Source organism: Colletotrichum navitas (assembly GCF_030913465.1).
Source record: "Colletotrichum navitas strain CBS 125086 chromosome Unknown LY79scaffold_152, whole genome shotgun sequence".
NCBI classification, from domain to species: domain Eukaryota; kingdom Fungi; phylum Ascomycota; class Sordariomycetes; order Glomerellales; family Glomerellaceae; genus Colletotrichum; species Colletotrichum navitas.
Genome location: NW_026850698.1, coordinates 45,159 through 61,655, shown reverse-complemented (window position 1 = coordinate 61,655; position 16,497 = coordinate 45,159). Strand labels below are relative to the sequence as shown.

General features: G+C 46.7%; 5 protein-coding genes across 5 annotated transcripts; 2 read left to right on the top strand and 3 right to left on the bottom strand.

The window, feature by feature from the left end:
- Window positions 1-5,760: 5,760 nt before the first annotated feature.
- LY79DRAFT_674868 (alpha glucoside transporter) lies at window positions 5,761-9,091 on the top strand (the record flags this gene model as incomplete). The annotated part of the gene is made up of 5 exons (XM_060564374.1): window positions 5,761-5,766; window positions 7,125-7,689; window positions 7,770-7,873; window positions 7,970-8,106; window positions 8,203-9,091. 5 exons carry the CDS (start codon window positions 5,761-5,763, stop codon window positions 9,089-9,091), a joined length of 1,701 nt encoding a protein of 566 aa, XP_060407439.1.
- A 69-nt stretch (window positions 9,092-9,160) lies between these two features.
- On the bottom strand, window positions 9,161-10,679 carry LY79DRAFT_572443 (uncharacterized protein). Its single transcript, XM_060559361.1, has one exon. It carries the CDS (start codon window positions 10,538-10,540, stop codon window positions 9,371-9,373), a length of 1,170 nt encoding a protein of 389 aa, XP_060407438.1. The 5' UTR covers window positions 10,541-10,679; the 3' UTR covers window positions 9,161-9,370.
- An 843-nt stretch (window positions 10,680-11,522) lies between these two features.
- Window positions 11,523-12,781, bottom strand: LY79DRAFT_572440 (uncharacterized protein). The gene has a single exon (XM_060559360.1). It carries the CDS (start codon window positions 12,533-12,535, stop codon window positions 11,576-11,578), a length of 960 nt encoding a protein of 319 aa, XP_060407437.1. The 5' UTR covers window positions 12,536-12,781; the 3' UTR covers window positions 11,523-11,575.
- A 1,545-nt stretch (window positions 12,782-14,326) lies between these two features.
- On the top strand, window positions 14,327-14,623 carry LY79DRAFT_496283 (uncharacterized protein; the record flags this gene model as incomplete). The annotated part of the gene is made up of 1 exon (XM_060553339.1): window positions 14,327-14,623. A coding segment is annotated over one exon (297 nt), but the record flags the coding sequence as incomplete, so codon positions are not given.
- Window positions 14,624-15,449: 826 nt separating this feature from the next.
- LY79DRAFT_529182 (covalently-linked cell wall protein) lies at window positions 15,450-16,437 on the bottom strand (the record flags this gene model as incomplete). Its single annotated transcript, XM_060556092.1, has 2 exons — window positions 15,450-16,187; window positions 16,252-16,437. 2 exons carry the CDS (start codon window positions 16,435-16,437, stop codon window positions 15,450-15,452), a joined length of 924 nt encoding a protein of 307 aa, XP_060407435.1.
- Between the last annotated feature and the right edge of the window lie 60 nt (window positions 16,438-16,497).

Sequence of the window (16,497 nt, the reverse complement as noted above, 5' to 3'; positions counted from 1 at the left end):
TAAATATTATACTATTAGAACCTATACTAATTTACTTTAATATAAGGTTAGCCTTTATATCTAAAGGATTTAGATCTAAGATAGTAGATAAAGGTATTACTACTATTATTACACTAGTATAGGCTTATAAGTTAGTAGGTATAATTAAGGTTTATAATAAATTACTTTAGTCTATTCTTAGTAAAAGGTCCTTATAGCTTAAAGTAGAATAAGATAATACTTATATTAGGGGTTTAAAGGCATTAAACTCTTAAAACCTTTAAAAGATTATATTAGCCCTTTACTAAATACTCTATAGCCTTATAACTTAGGATCTAGTTATAAAGTAATTCTACTTAATAGGTAAGTCCTAGTTAGCTTAAACACTTTAAGATAAAATATAGTAACCTCCTTTAGAACTAGAACTTATAGATATAGTAATACTTTATATTATAGAGATAAAGTAAAACTAAAGGATTATAGCTAGACAGAATACTACTACTAACTTTATAAGGTAAGCTAAGTATAAGCTTTATTAATATAAACTATTTATTATTAGTAACCTTATAATAGTTATATAAGAGAAAAAGCTACTAAAGTTAAAGCTAAGATAAAGAGGCCTATTTATAATTAATTAGATAGTTAGTTATTTAACCTATACTCTATATAAGTTAAATAAATTAAAAATACCTAATAAATAATATTAGGACTATCTTAAGTAATTTATACCTTAGTCTAGATACCTTTAGTTAGAAGTTAACCTTTTGCTTTTATTTAGCTAGGCGTTATATTACTCCTAGGCTTAGGCTTATAATTAATAAGTATAAATTAGTCTAGTAGAACTTATAGCTAAGAACCTAGGCTATATAGTCTCTAGCTAATTAACTTATTATAGCTAACTTATATAACTTACTAAAGAGAAAAAGTAAAAAGTTAAAAATAAAAAAAAAAGTTATAGTTTTTACCTAGTTTAGATAAAATAGACAAGGTAAATAGTTACTTTTTTTACTTTTACTAATATTTTACTTACTAACCTACTTCTCTTATTTTTAACCCTCTTTTAACTTTTCCTTTTTTAGCCTTATAACCTTCCTCCTTATTCTTTACCTCTAATAATACTATTCTCTTACTAAAAACATTATCTCTACTAGTTATTACTACTTACTTTACTACTCTTAACCTTATTTATTTACTTTCCTTAAGTCTTTAATACTAACTACTTATTACTAAAGTATTATTCTTAATAAATAATAAGCTCTTCTATAATTACTTTATATTAAAAAGAAAAAAAAAAACACCTTAGGAGAAAGATATTTAGTTCTAATTACTACTTACTTATTTTTTATTTACTTTATTTCTCTTTTTTTCTCTTTTATACTAATTCCTTTTTCCTTATAAAGCTTAGCTTAGCTACTTAATAATATAGACTAACTATTAGTACTAAATCCTTTTATACTAAGGGAATAAGAAAGTAAAATAAGTAACTTAGGTAACTAGCCTAGCTATACTAAGTAGGTTACCTAGGTAGATCCTAATTATCCTAGGATTAAGACTTTTAGAATACTTAGCTAGGTATTAAATAGAAAGTTAACTAAGTATTAACCTAAGGCAGTAGGCTTAGGAGATAAACTTTAAAGGGCTATTCTTTTTAGTTAAAAGCACTTAGTTATAAACCTTTAACTAAATTTATAATATATAAATATATACTAGTTCTAGGATTCTATAGGTAAGGCTTCTAGAGCTAAGGCAAAGGGTATAAACTAAGTTAATAGTGCTTACTATATTAGTATTAATAGTCTATTAAAGAGACTAGTTATTACTAATAGCCTTACTAAGTTAAATAAGAGAAGTAACCTAAAGATTAATACTAACTTTATAGGTATTACCTTTATTAATATATATTTTAAGATAGTAGTAATAGTACCTATTCTTTACACTAAGATACTTAAAGGGGCTAAATAAATAGCTTATATTAAATACTTTATACTTAGTAATTAGTACTTAGTAAATAAACCTTAAGTACTACTCTCTTCTTAGCTAACTTTTAACCTTTTCCTATATCTAGAGAAAGAATAATAGTAAGTAGGTTAACTAATAACTATTAAAGTATTAGACCTAACTACTTATCCTAGCTTTAATAACCTAAATCTAACTACTATTAAGGAGTAGTAGTATATCTATTTTTATATAATAGTAGTTAAGAACAAGGCTATTCTAGATACACTAGTTAAAGCTATTAATTACTTCTAATAAGTGTTACTATTTAACTTACTATTACTAGAATTCTTAGTACTTATAGCCTTCTTTTACTAGGCCTATATATATTACCTAGTACTTACTTAAGAGGGGTTTATTAGTAACTTAAAGGTTAAATTATATTAAATTCCTTAGGTTAAATTTAGCACTTAGCTAGCTTATTTACTATATTTTATTAAATACTATAAGATAATAGGCCTAGCGTTATACTAGTACCCTTTTAGGTTTATTATCTAACACTATAACGCTAATATTAATATCTTTAGTACTATTACTTAGGTTTTAATAAATAGTATATTAAAAACTAAAATCTTAAAAATAATTAATAATATAAGTATAACTATAGGGGACTTCTACTATATTATTCTATTATCTTAGCTAGGTTTTTACTTTAACTAGCCTAGAGATTAAAGAATATAGCTAATAGCTTAGAACTAATATAAGTTAGCTATACCTAATATTTACTTACTTAGCTACCTTAGCTACTAGGTAAATATAGTACTTAAGTAGGCTATAAGCTATAAGCGCTAATAAGTACTTATCCTTAGCTCTATAGTACTACTATATATAATACTTACTAATACTAGTAAAAAGTATATTATATATAGAGGTAGTATTAAAACTTTTACTTTATATAAATAATAGATAAAATAATAGTATAAGTAGATTAGTAAAATACTTTTTTACTTAATAGCCCTAAAGCTATTTATTACTTAACCTTATTAGTCTTTATAAATTAAGGCTAAAATAAATAAAGATAGTAATATTATTAACTTTCTAGACTTTAATCTTTACTAAATATTTTTAAGATATTAATATACTTAAGTCTTATTTAAAAACTTATTCTACTTATAAAAGATAAGGACACTTATTAAGTATTAATATACTACCCTAGAGATAGCTATAGGCCAAGGCCTTAGTACTATTTAGCTAAAGGCTAACCTCTTTAGCTATATTTATTAAGATAAATATAATAATAGTAACCCTTTAGGCCTTAGAGATAAAGTCTTACTTATAACCTTTTACTATTACTTAGCTAAGATAACTAAGCGCTTAGCACTAGTAGTTTAATCTAATATATATCTTTTAAATATACTTATTAAAATAAATACTATATTATCCTAGGATAAACTACTAAATATTAAGGTTTTTTATTAGGTTCTTAAGAATTAAATAAATAAGCCTATAGAGTACACTAAGTAATATACTATAATAGAAGCTAATTAGACTTAAGCTAAGTAAAAAGTAGTAGAGCTATAAGAGGATATTAATAATAAATTACTAAAGTAAAACACTAATTATATTAGTATACCTATAGAAGAGGTCCTTTAGAACTAGCTAGTAGCTTTTAAGTATTATTACTAATAATAGGTATAGTAAAGAGATTTAGCTTCTTAGTAATAACCTATAGTTCCTAAGGGTTAGAACTAATAGTGCCCTTAAACTTTAACCTAAGTTAATAAAGAGATACTAGCTAATAATATTTATAATACTATTTCCCTCTACTAATACTAACTTATACTATTAAATTCTAACTAAACTATACTACTAACCTTTAGCTAATTCTTAGACTAAGAGCCTAGAATAGACTACTATTATTAGTTACCTAATACTTATAAAAGAACCTTTTAACTACTTAGTAAAGTTATATAGTAGACCTATAATAAAATCCTAAATACCTAGATTATAACTAAGACCTACTAATATATCTAACTTAATAAAAGTATTATACCTCTATAGGACTAATAAGTTAAAGGTAATATTACTACCTCTTAATAACTATTTACTAATATCCTTAGATATACTTAAGACTAACTTAATAATATTAATAAATAACTAGTTTAAATTAATAATCTTTTAAATATAACTAGAGACCTTACTAACTAAGTTTAGCTTATAGTAAAGGTTATTAATACTACTTTAACTAAGGTTAAGGGTACTAAGCTAAATAATTAATAGTAAGCTTAAGCTAAGAAATAACTAAGGGATATCTTAAAGAAAGAACTACTTCTAGAGGATAATACTTAACCCTTAGATTAGTCTACTTTATTTTAACTTACTAACTTTAATAAAGATATCCTAATACTATTACTACCTTAGGCTAAACTATTTACCTAAAGAGGTTTAGCTTTACTTATTTTAACTAAATATTAACTAGCTACTAATAAACTCTAAAGGTAGCTTAGTATTATACCTTTACCTAATAAATCTAAAGTATAACCTATACTAAAGTTTAGTCTTAACCCTAATACTTCTAATATACTATAGTACTAAGGTTATAGTTTTAAAGTAAACTAATACTAGACTACTACTAAGCTAACGTAAATAAAGGCTATTATACTACTAGGAGTCCTATATCCTATTACCTAATAGCCTCTATAAAGCTAACCTTTATAAACTATCTTAGGACTTACCTAGACTATTTAAGATAAAAGTATAGTACTATCTATAGTTATAGCCTATATAATTAGAGTTTACTTAGGTTACTAGGTAAAGTATACTTAAGTTATTAGGTAGTTTTAACTTAAAGATAATTTCTTAGCTTTATATTAGGCTTTAACTTATTTATTTAAACTTAGACCTCTTAACTATAGATAACCTTACTATAACTAAAATATTACTACTATAAATAAGTATTTATAAGTTTTAACTAATTACTACTATAATATTAAATAAAGATTTAAAGAGATCCTATAGTATAGTACTATACTAGCTTAGAAAAAGTAGGCTAAATATCTACTTTAATTAGTCTACTAGTACCTTTAGTACTTATACTTTAATAGGCTTACTATATTTATACTCTATTTCTTTAACTTACCTATTAAGCTATACTATTAGTATAAGGTTACTAAGTTTAACTATTATAACCTCTTAAAGAATATAGAGAATAGTATTAGTTTAATTTAGTTTTAATTATTTAGACTATATTAATATATAGATTATATTAATATATACTACTTACTAAATACTTTTAGACTACTAAATATTAACTATTTTACTTATATTATATTATATATATTTAACTATTTTATATATATTACTTTAGTTATTATTTTCCTTAATTATTACTACTTATACTTTATACTAACTAGATAAAGGTAATTAAAGTTATATAAAGGACCTAGGTATACTTATAAAGTCTAGGTATAAAAGACTATTAGTACTACCTATTAAGAACTTATATTATATAAGGTTATAAAAGGTTATTAATTTTTACTAATTTCCTTTTTTTTTTTATCTTTAGTATTTAGATAAAGTTATTATAGTAGAGTTATTAGGGGAATAGGAAGAAGGGTTAAATTAGCGTAGGTACCTAAATATTATAGCTAACTTGTTTAGGGCCTTAGGCCATTAGAGCCTGAGGCAGGGGCCCTTGCGGCCTACAAGGGGGTTCTTCTGCACCCACCTATTTAGATAGAAACCTAGACCATACACACCCTCAATTAATTCACAATTGGCACAGGTTTTTGTCCCTTTGCTTCAGTGCTGACTATTTTCTCCTGTGACGGCGGAGATCAGGCCTTCATGCAAGTCATTGAGTTAAGAATGATCAAAAGGCGGAGACTCCGCTTACCCTGCTGGATCGAAGAAGAGCACACGCCAAGTCGATTCGGGACACGGAGCTGCTCCGCACCTCCCGCCGGCATCCACACTTCCCGGAGGACCCACCCACTTCACGCCCGCCAACCAACCAGACTCGACCCGCATCGGGGACGGACAGAAGAAAAAGAGGAAAAATTTTTTTATTATGGTGATGGGCTCGGGGCCACGAGTCTGGGGAACCGGTGAATATCGATAGGAGCCGGTGGGAACTGGTTGGTGTGGTGTAGTGTAGTAGTCTTGGATCCGGGGAAAAGCTGAACGGATAGCCGCGCCCGCCGCCCACCCGCACGGAGCCCGGCTCGGGAAGCCCAAGCGAAGGAGCCGTCTCCCTGGTTACGATGGGAATAGTGTCATACTTGTCACCTGTCATTTGCGGAGTCCCCTGATGGCATCTCGTGCGAGATCCTCCAAATTAGAGATTCCGGCTGCATCCTTAGCACGCATCGGTGGACATGGCCACCAAACCGGCTTTGAATGAAGCCTCCTAGTCGCCTCGCGGTCGAGACCTTCACCTATTCATGCCTTGCGCCGTGGAGGCAGTCTGGGGAGGCTGATACTGCCTCCCACAGCAGGAATTCGGGCCGAACCTGACTGCTCACAGATCCAATCTCGTGCTACACTACGCTAGTAAGCTTACCCCCGCTCCGCTTCTCCACAGAAATTCTCCCCGTGGGAGTTGAGGAAACCCACTTGATTCGACAGACGGCACCTGCAACTTTTGCTTCGTCAGGCCATTGAAGGGGTGGTGGACAATGGATGCTGGGCTCCAAAAGCTCGACACGTGCTTCTCTTGGTGGTTACACACGCACTCTGTCTACTGCCCAACTGGGAGCCCAACACGACGCTTACGCTACCATCTTACTTCCTGCTGGGTATGCTACACATAGAACCTCACGCCAATCCCATCCTGTTCCCTTCTGTCCCGGCCTGGCTTGACCTTGTTGTGTTCCCGTCAGGGGAGCTTGGGGGAGGGCACGCACATCTCAAGCCTCGGCATTTTTCCTGTTGCTCTAGCACTACAACCTAGGTATTTTCATTGTTATTTTATTGTTTGATTATCTTTTTTTTCCCTGTCCCTTGCTCATTGCTTCTTTATCTACGACCCCGTTGCCTCCCGAACTGGCAAATCTCACCCGTCGCCCGGAGGGGACCATCGACGAGGGTATATAACGACGCGAATGCCCTCCTCTTCCCCACGGCTTCTTGCTCGTTCCAGGCGAAAGAATTCCGGTCATCCCCTGGGCTCCGTCTCTTTGACCCTCCCCCGCTCTCACATAGGAACATAGCACCACCGCGGTCTCAGTCAGCTACACATGTACGACACAAAGACCCCCGTCCCCGCCCACGGGGACAAGGAGACGGGCATCCACCACCACGCGGACAACACCGCCGTCGAAGGCGCGGCGGCGGTGGTGGGGGGCCGCCGCCGACGCCCCGAGGACCTCGCCGCCGAGGCCGCCCGGGCCGAGCACGAGATGACGCTCCTCGAGGCCGTCCGGACCTATCCCAAGGCCATTGGGTGGTCCGTCTTGCTTTCCTCGACCCTTATCATGGAAGGCTACGACCTCGCCCTGCTGGGCAACCTGTACTCCTCGGCCGTCTTCAACGACAAGTACGGCGCCTGGAGCGAGGCGCAGGGCCGCCGCGTCGTCTCGGCCGCATGGCAGTCTGGCCTGTCCAACGGCGCGCGCGCGGGGGAGGTCCTCGGGCTCGTCCTCGCCGGCTGGGCCGCCGACCGCTACGGCTACCGGCTCACGACCATGGGCTTCCTCGTGCTGATGATCGCCTTCATCTTCGTGCTGTTCTTCGCCCCCAACGTCCGGATCCTGGTGCTCGGGGAGGTCCTCTGCGGTGAGTCCATCCCCGTCTTGGACTCCGAGCTCGTATCGGCGATGAAGCCCCCCTTGTTTAGCTGACGGATGTGGCTGCAGGAATCCCGTGGGGTGCTTTCCAGAGCGTCACGCCGGCCTACGCCTCCGAGGTCGCTCCGGTCGTCCTCAGGCCCTACCTCACCACCTTTATCAACATGTGCTGGGTATGTTTTCTCACAAAACCATGACGGAAAACCCGGAGGCGGGGAGGGGGGGGTCTCACGAAGATAGGTCGACACAAGTCTGACAAAAAAGCCCAGGTCATTGGTCAATTCTTCTCGGCCGCCGTTAACAAGGGCTCGTACCACCGCCAGGACGAGTGGGCCTACAGGATCCCCTTTGGAGTGCAATGGGTCTGGCCCGTCCCCATCCTCATCGGCCTCTGTTTCGCCCCCGAGTAAGACCCCCACCCCTGAATCCTTGACATCGTGAACCTCTGCCCAAACGGACTCGGATTCGAATTCCTCCTTCCCAGGTGCGCTAACCACGACAGGTCCCCCTGGTGGTACGTCCGGCACAACGACAAGGCCGGCGCCAAGCGCGCCCTCCTCCGCCTCACGTCGCGCGACCAGCCCAACTTCAACCCGGACGAGACCATCGCCATGATCGAGCACACAGACGAGATGGAGAGGCGCGCCAGGGAGGGCGTCACGTACCGAGACTGCTTCCGCGGCGTCAACCTGCGCCGCACCGAGGTCGTCGTCGGAGTCTGGCTCGTCCAGACGCTCGGCGGCCAGAACCTCATGGGCTACTTCGCCTACTTCCTCACCCAGGCCGGCATGGACCCCGGCAACTCCTTCAGCCTGTCCATGGGGCAGTACGCCCTCGGCATGGCCGGCACCGCCGGCTCCTGGTTCCTCATGCACCGCGTCGGCCGCCGCACCATCCACTTCTCCGGCCTGTGCGCCCAGTGCGCCCTGCTGCTCGTCGTCGGCGGGCTCTCCTTCTCCGGCGCCAACGCGTCCGTCTGGGCCATCGGCGCCGTTCTCGTCCTCTTCACCTTCGTCTACGACTTCACCGTCGGGCCCGTGACCTACTCCCTCGTCTCGGAGCTGTCGTCGACCCGCCTCAAGAACAAGACCATCGTCCTCGCCCGCGCCGCCTATAACGCCAGCAACATCTTTGTCAACGTCATGACCAACTACCAGCTCTCCTCGACCGCCTGGGACTGGGGCGCCCGCACCGCGCTGTTCTGGGCCGGCACCTGCCTGCTGTCGTCCGTCTGGGCCTACTTCCGCGTGCCCGAGCCCAGGGGCCGCACGTACGCCGAGCTGGACCTGCTCTTCGAGCACGGCATCTCGGCCAGGAAGTTCGCCGAGACCAAGATCGACCCGTACTCGCGGGAGCTCGGCGGCGAGGAGAACTTGTCCGAGGAGCACTAACAGTGTTTTGTGTTTATGCGCCCGCAGGAAAATGGGGGCTTATGTGACCGGTTGGATACCCGTGAAATGAAAAAAAGAAAAAAAAAAAAAAAGGAAAAAAAAAAGGAGCATTTGGTGTCGTTATTATACCACTAGATAGGGTACCAGCGTAAAATCGCATCAGTTATGCATATTGAACAACCGCGCCCTCGGTCCCAAGATCTTTTTGATATTCGCTGTTTCTTTCTTCTAGTTCTCCGTTTTTTTGTCTGTATTGCCGCCTGTGCCGATGATCCGCGCTCATGTAGGGTGACGTGGCGCCCACTCGCCCACGATGGCCATGCTTGGGACGGCCTGCTGTATGTGCTTGTTCAGAAGGCCGTCGTAGATAGAGTTACCGCCCGGGAGCCGCGCGATGAGGCGCCGCATGTAGTCGAGGTCCTCGCCCGGGCCGGCGGCGCCGACGCTACTACTGTGCGGGCTCGACGGCGTGATGGGCACGCGGGCGAGGACGTCGACGGCGGCCGAGGCGATGTCGAAGAGCTTCTCGGTGAGCCCGACGCCGTGGACCCTGATGCTGTCGACGGGCAGGTCCCGCGTCGACAGGACGAGGTCTTTGGCGACCTCGAGCGGGTAGTGGTATGTCATGCTCGCGTGGGCCGACTCCTCGGCCAGGTAGCCGAAGCGCAGGCGGAGCTGCCACAGGATGATGCGCAGCCACAGCTGCGTCACGCGCAGGTTCGCCTTCTGCGTGTCCTTGAGGTCCGAGGTCGACCGCAGCGCCGCGTTGACGGCCGTCTCGACGTGCGTCAGCGCCACGTTGGACGGCAGCGTTGCCACCTTTTCCTGGTTCAGCAGCGCGATGAAGGACGTGTCGAGCGGGCTGAACAGCGCCGCCAGGCTCCAGAAGCCGGACAGCGCCGGGTCGTCATCGTCCATGGCCGGCGACTCGGCCGTGATCTGCAGCGTCACGGGCCGCCGGTACCGGATCCCGTGCGACCGTTCCGACACGAGGAGCACCCAGAAGAGCCGGTCGGCCAGCCCGCGCGGCGCGGCCTCGGTGTTGAGCCGCAGCAGCAGGAACAGCGTCGTGGCCTCCCTCAGGAACAGAAAGGCCTGGCTGTGGTGGAAGAGGGCCGAGTGGCAGGCGTACAGGAAAAAGGTGAGGAGGCACTGCTCGAAGCTCGGGTTCGACCGGCGCGCAAAGTTGCGGTGGGCCGCGAGGGCCTCCTCGAACAGCATGCGGCCGTGCACGGCGTTCTTCTCCGGGATCAGCCCCCGCTGCCACAGGCTCTCGGGCTCCTCGACCTGGAGCAGAACCAGGGCGCAGAGGGCGGTCAGGAGGCAGTGGGCCTCGATGCCGGGCTCGGAGGGCCCCGCGACAACCTTGAGGTGGGCGACGTACTCTGGCGTCAGGATGGGGATTGTGGGGTTCAGACGGTCGAAGAAGCGGTCGACGCAATAGTCCATGACGCGCACGGGGAGGAGGTCGGCGATGCGCTGGACGGCCTCGCGCGGCACGTGGCCGAAGGCCTGGGAGCCGTCCGACACCCAGGCGAGGGAGACGGGCCCGGGCAGGCCGAGGCAATGGTCGCCCAGGCCGGCGTCGACGCAGCGCTTGCACGGGCGGTACTCGTTGCATGCGCGGCGAAGGCTCTTGCACCGGGCGCAAGCGCGCGAGACCTGCGCCCGCTTGGGCCGCGACCCGGAGGAGGACGACGACGGCTTGCCGCTGTGGCCCGGGTCGTGGCCATAGCCGTGGCCGTAGCCGGCGCCGGCGTCGGAGTCCTGTGCGTCCTCGCTGAGTCCGTGCCGCTTACCAAGTTGGGAGCTGCTGGCCGGGGATATTGAGGAAGGACTAGCCACGGGGGGAGACACCATCGTCTGTATCGTTTCGAAGCCTCATGATTCCAGTCGTGGTCGAAGAGGGGAAGTGTGGCTGCGAAAGTATCCGCCTCTTTTTCTACTAGGTTTTCAGTCTTTTGTAAGATGTTGTGTTGGTGAGGTCTGGGTCACGAAATCAGGATTAGCAGTTGGAGTGAACCCCGAATCCTTATCCGTAGCCGCCCCCAGGAAATGCGGGAAGACGTCAGCCGGAGGAAACTGACAGCTTCTGGCATTCGTTAGTGAGTCACGTGTTACCCCGCCTAACGGTCCTGGTCTGGGGTACAAGGAAACGTGGAGTCAGTCGTCATTGGGCAAACATTGCGTGACGGCATCGCCGTAAAGAGGAATTCATTAACCGGCCAAATAATGAAACAATGCATGGAGGGTACAGGTGAGAGGAACGGTCCGAAAATCCGGGGTATGCATAGTATCATTCCAACGAAGAGCAAGAAAAGAAGGGCTAGACCGACGGCTAGTGTGAGCGGCCGTAGAAGGCGTTTGTTCATAGGTATAAATAAATAAAGTCTAAAGAGTCCCCCCCTCCCCCCCAAACGCCATCGCTATGCACCCGCCCCGGAGTTGATATCCCTCCCTCCCCCCACCACCTTGTAGGAAAATTTACTTTTGGCGGATATTCTTGGGCTTACGCTTCTTGAACACCACAGCCGGCGCTGCGGCCTCCATGGAACCCGCCGCCACCGCCGCCTTGTCTTCGTCCTCCTTCTTCACGGCGTCCTCATCCAATGCAGACACGTCTAGGCCTTTGCCGGCACCATCCTCAGTAGGTTCCCTCTTGACCGAGGGCCCGTCAGGTTCGTTTCCGGACGCAGCATCCCCCGCGCCCTCCTCCGTCTTGACTCGGACCCCCGTGACGCCCTCTTTCGTATTGTCGAGGTCCGTCGTCCCGGCGGATTTCTGCTCTTCCTCCGCAACCTCCTCCTCCTTCTCCTTCTTCACTGGCCGCAGAAGCGTGCTGCTGCCGAGCAGCGCGTCGAGGTCCGCGTCGTCCTCTGGCATCGTCTTGGTGCCGCCCCATCTCCTCGGCCTCTTGAACAGGCCCCGGACGGCCTCCTCCTCCTCCCTCTCCTCCTCCGTCTGCTCGCGCTTCCGCACCCCAACCGCCTTGGCCTCGACGGGCTTCTCCTGCGACGCGGCGTCGTCGTCGTCAATGACCTTTGTCGCCGTCACCGTCCACTCGCCCGCCATCGCCATGTCACCCCGAAAGGCCGTCGGTATCGACACGCCCATCGCCGCGAGCTGCTCCATCTGCTGCTTCCGCTGCGCCTCTGTCGACGACGCCGCGCCCGACCCGGGTCTCGAGTACGACGGCGGCCCGGCGAAGGACGACGCCGAGGACCCCGGCGCGATGCCCTTCAGCCGCTCGACCTCGCGCTTCGCCCGCTCCTTCTCGCGCTCCTCCTGCTCATGGCCGCGGTGCAGGTCGCGCAGGAACCGCTTGAGCGCGCCCTGGTGCTTCCCGGTCGCCTCGTGGTTCTGCCGCTCGAGCTTCGTGTCGCGCACGTAGATGCTGCAGTGCTTGCACCAGTATTTCGGCGTCGATTTCCAGTATTCGGACATTTTGGTGGGTGGCTGGGTGGGTAGGACGTCGCTTCGTGGGTCGGGCAAACCAAGGTAGGTGAAGATGGATGGCGTTTTCCAGCGCAGACAGACACTGTCACTGTAGGTGATGGAATTTCGAGGTTCGACGCAGAAGGCGTCAGTGGCCCCTGTATGGGGGATCTTCGGTTAAGCTTCCGCAGGTACGTACCTACCTTACCTTAGGTACCTCCTTACCTTCCTACTCGGGAAGGGGGTTTAGACTGTGCCCCATCGTGACGTACAGTAGTACCTAGCCTTATAGGTACCTAGGCATCGTAACGTTCGACTTCTTTTAGGAACCAGGCGGAACAACTGAATGGTGTTTACCTTGCTGGTCAACTGCAAACTTGTTCTCTCACTCACGTTTGGCCAAGGCTGTAGAACCCATGTGACAAGTCTCCTTGAGGTATACAGAGATGGCTCTGCCTCTGAGGACGGACTTCTGTTAGTCAAGCAGCTCAACCCCAGTTTAACTAGATCTGCCTAAATTCAGATCCTCAAATATTCATTTCGATCACCCACACACACACACACGCTGACACCGAAGAAACTGGCTCTGGCAATGAGTTCCATGCCAGGTAACACCACACCAAAGCACACGCTGGGCTAGGGTGTTCTGCCATTAGAACTACGGCAGATGATCCTCGAAGCCCTTGCTCGACAAACGGAGCCGGGATTGGGCGCCTGCGCCTCCGTTTGCAAGGAGTGGCGGGCTATACTAGAGAAAGAAAGCTTTCGCCAGCTGAAGCTGCAGGTTTCATGCTCGGATGATATGGAAGCCATGATCGGCCCGGAGCAAGTAAAGCTTGTCAGACACATTCGGCTGAACATCGCGCTGAAGCCATATACATGCCGATGTTGTCCGTACCACGGAAGCGAAACGTGGGCTTCCGAGAGTAGCAAAGTGGTTAGGGAAGCAATCGCGAAGCTTTTTTTCTATTCTGTCCAAATGGCCAGAGAATGCCGGGCTGACGCTGGAGCTCAGCATCCAGTCTCCCAGCGATGGGGAGCATTGCTTCAAGAACCTCTACTTTGGAGACAACAGCAAGTGTGAATCTGCCTCGCCTAGTCGCCGGATATGTACCCCCGACTGGACCCATGAATATCCCGACAACCACGGCTAGATAAACGGGCGCCAGGTTGGTAGCCCTAATTCTATGGCAATCTTGCGAATCTTCTCGCCCCTCCGCTCCGAATTTCGGGACGTCCCTCGAGTGAATGCAGTAACGCGAATCATTATTCGTCGACAATGTCGTAGACAGATTGAACCTAACGCCCTATGTTTTATCTTTGACAAACTTCCCCGGCTACGATCACTGACTTATGAGCCATGGCCGAGATGGAGAAGTTGTCAAACCCACTCCTGAGATTTCAGTAATCAATATACGACATTGAACTAGGCCTTTTCAATCATATTTACTAACAAGCGGCTCTCTAGACTACATCGACTTGATTGAATCACATTTACCAGAGACTGTCGAGCAGATATCACTATTTGAAGAGACAAACGAAGCATATGTGGCTGTACTTCGACAGTTACGGCTTGACCCCCCAGAAATCATACGAGCTGCATCGCCTGCAGCCAGTGCTGCCTTTGCAAAAAGGAGCCTTAACCTGAAGCAGCTATCTGTTGCTTTTCCGGTAGAAGCCTCGGACTTCTTTTGGGCGTGCAATCAAAATTGGGTTCGGAAGCATTTGAAATCCTTGATACTTACATCAAGCAAACTTGCCCAAACACAAAGCCTCGAAATGACGGTTCTCTCAAGAACTGCCGCAAAGACTGCACTTTCCATGCCACAGTTACGTACGATGGTGTTATGGAACGGTCGCCAGGGAGAGGCCTTTAAGTTTTTCTACCATGCAGCAACATCTGGTTACGCCTGTATAGGATGGCGTGGAACATGGGAGTTCGAGCTGGGGTCTGAAATTCAACAGGATTGGCATGGCGTTCAGTATGACCTTCAAGTGATCCGAGAACATAGGATTTCGACATATATTGAGTCTCATGCCCACGCGATTGATCTCATGGACTCACCGTCAGGCGTAGTTGATCCGGTATCAGAAAGAAGCAGATTCAGGCTGGTATAACAATAGGTCGTAGACACACCTTTCCGTAGTAAGAGAGGGCGTCGAACTGACGAGAGGAAACGTGGCATGAGGTACTTGGGACGCGGCCACGGTTAACGTCTTATCAAGATTCATTACTGGCCAGGCTCTAAACCAAGAAGCCGAAGCTGCAATATCTAGAAGTCTACCGTGTAGGTAGTTTGGCACTTCACTTGCTGTCTAGAGATTCGGGTGGAACGCGTTGGTGTGTGGATCGCACGGGGGGATTCCCAGCAACAGAAATAACTGCTTCGACGTCAAGTTGAAGATCAATATAGAATCTCTATCTAATCCAGACAGACAAGATGTTACGTTTTGAAACCGTGTTTCGTGGTTGCGCCGGTTTATTGCTATAAAAATGAACGAGATGAACAGGGGGGGAGTGAAAGACGAAACGAGTCACCCCCTCGGACGGACAGACTGACTCGTCTAGAGCTATAGCACGCCATGAGACACATTTATATGAACACGAGGCTACTTTCTTTCCTGCTGGTATTTACGGGTTATTTATATTGGTACCCAATTACCGGGGGGGGGTAGGGGGTGGGAATATGTAATCTGTGTTGCAAGCCTGCAAACCATCAGTGTCTCCCCCATGTCTTCGCGCCAGCGAAACAAACGTTTTTTTTTGTTCATCATCCATTAAAAGTTGCCGTTTGCCCAGGCAAAACAAAAGGCTGTGAGAAGTCGCGCACGCTGTGCTGTGTATCAAACCTCCTCTCTCTCTCTCCGTCTCTCTCCCAGACCGATTAAGGTCTCCTTCCAAAACTGCACGCAATGAATTCCGTTAGAGCATGTACAGAGCCGCGGAGAGCATGACGACGAGCGCCAGGAATGAGGTCGGGGCGAGGCTCGGACCCCCCGCGATGGGAACGACCGGAAGAGGAGCTGTCGGTCCGGGGCGAACCGGGCCGGGAGCGGTGCCCGGCGGGCTCTTGGGGTTTGTGGTATTTGCTGCGGGAACCGAGTGCGGAGGGGTCGTCTTGGCGGGCGGGGGCGGGGTTGTTTTGGCTGGCGTGCTGGCATTCGGCTTGCTGGTGACTGGCGGGAGTTGACCGCAGAGAGAGGTGTGAGCCTGGATCTGTCCGTCGCCGATCTGGCAGACAGGAAGGGGGACCGTGGTGGCAACCACTTGCGGCGGGCCGTCCCCGACGTAAGTGACGTTGGCCGGCGCGACCATGATGTTGCCGTTTTGCTTGCCACTATTATCAAACTTGGGGGCGTTCTGGCCGCATGGCAGAATGGCGAGGTGGATGGGCGAGCACTGCTCGGCCCAGTTACGGTCGTACAGGTTCCAGAAGTTACCCGAGAGGCAGCGGAAGAAAGTGGTAGATCCGCCGAGGGCGAGAGAGCCGTTGGTGCAGACGGAGAAGCCAGAAGTGTAGATGACGCCGGCCTGAGGGGGGCCGTCGAACTGGAACTGGAAGTTTGAGACAATCGAGCCGATGCGACCTTTGGAGTCAGTCAAGACACCATCCTTGAGCGTCATGTCGAGCGAGCCCTCGGCGTTGCAAGAGCCTCTCTTCTGTAAGATTTGTTAGTCAATCTCCTCTATATGTGGCGGTGGTGCCGGCGGCGAGGAGGCTCACGTTGAGGCTTTGCGTGCCGAGCTCGACGACAGCCATGCCAAAGTTGCCTTCGAAGTTGTTCTGGCAAGAGGATGGGGGGCCACTCGGGGGGGACAGAAGAGGAATGGGGGAGCTCTGGGGCACGGCCTGGGGCACGGCGAGGGCCATGCCGGCCATAGTGTAGGTAACAAACGCAGAGAGACGCATTGTGACTGTTGAGATTGTAAATTAGCAAACCGTTTTCTGGAATCGAAAATAGCCAGTGCT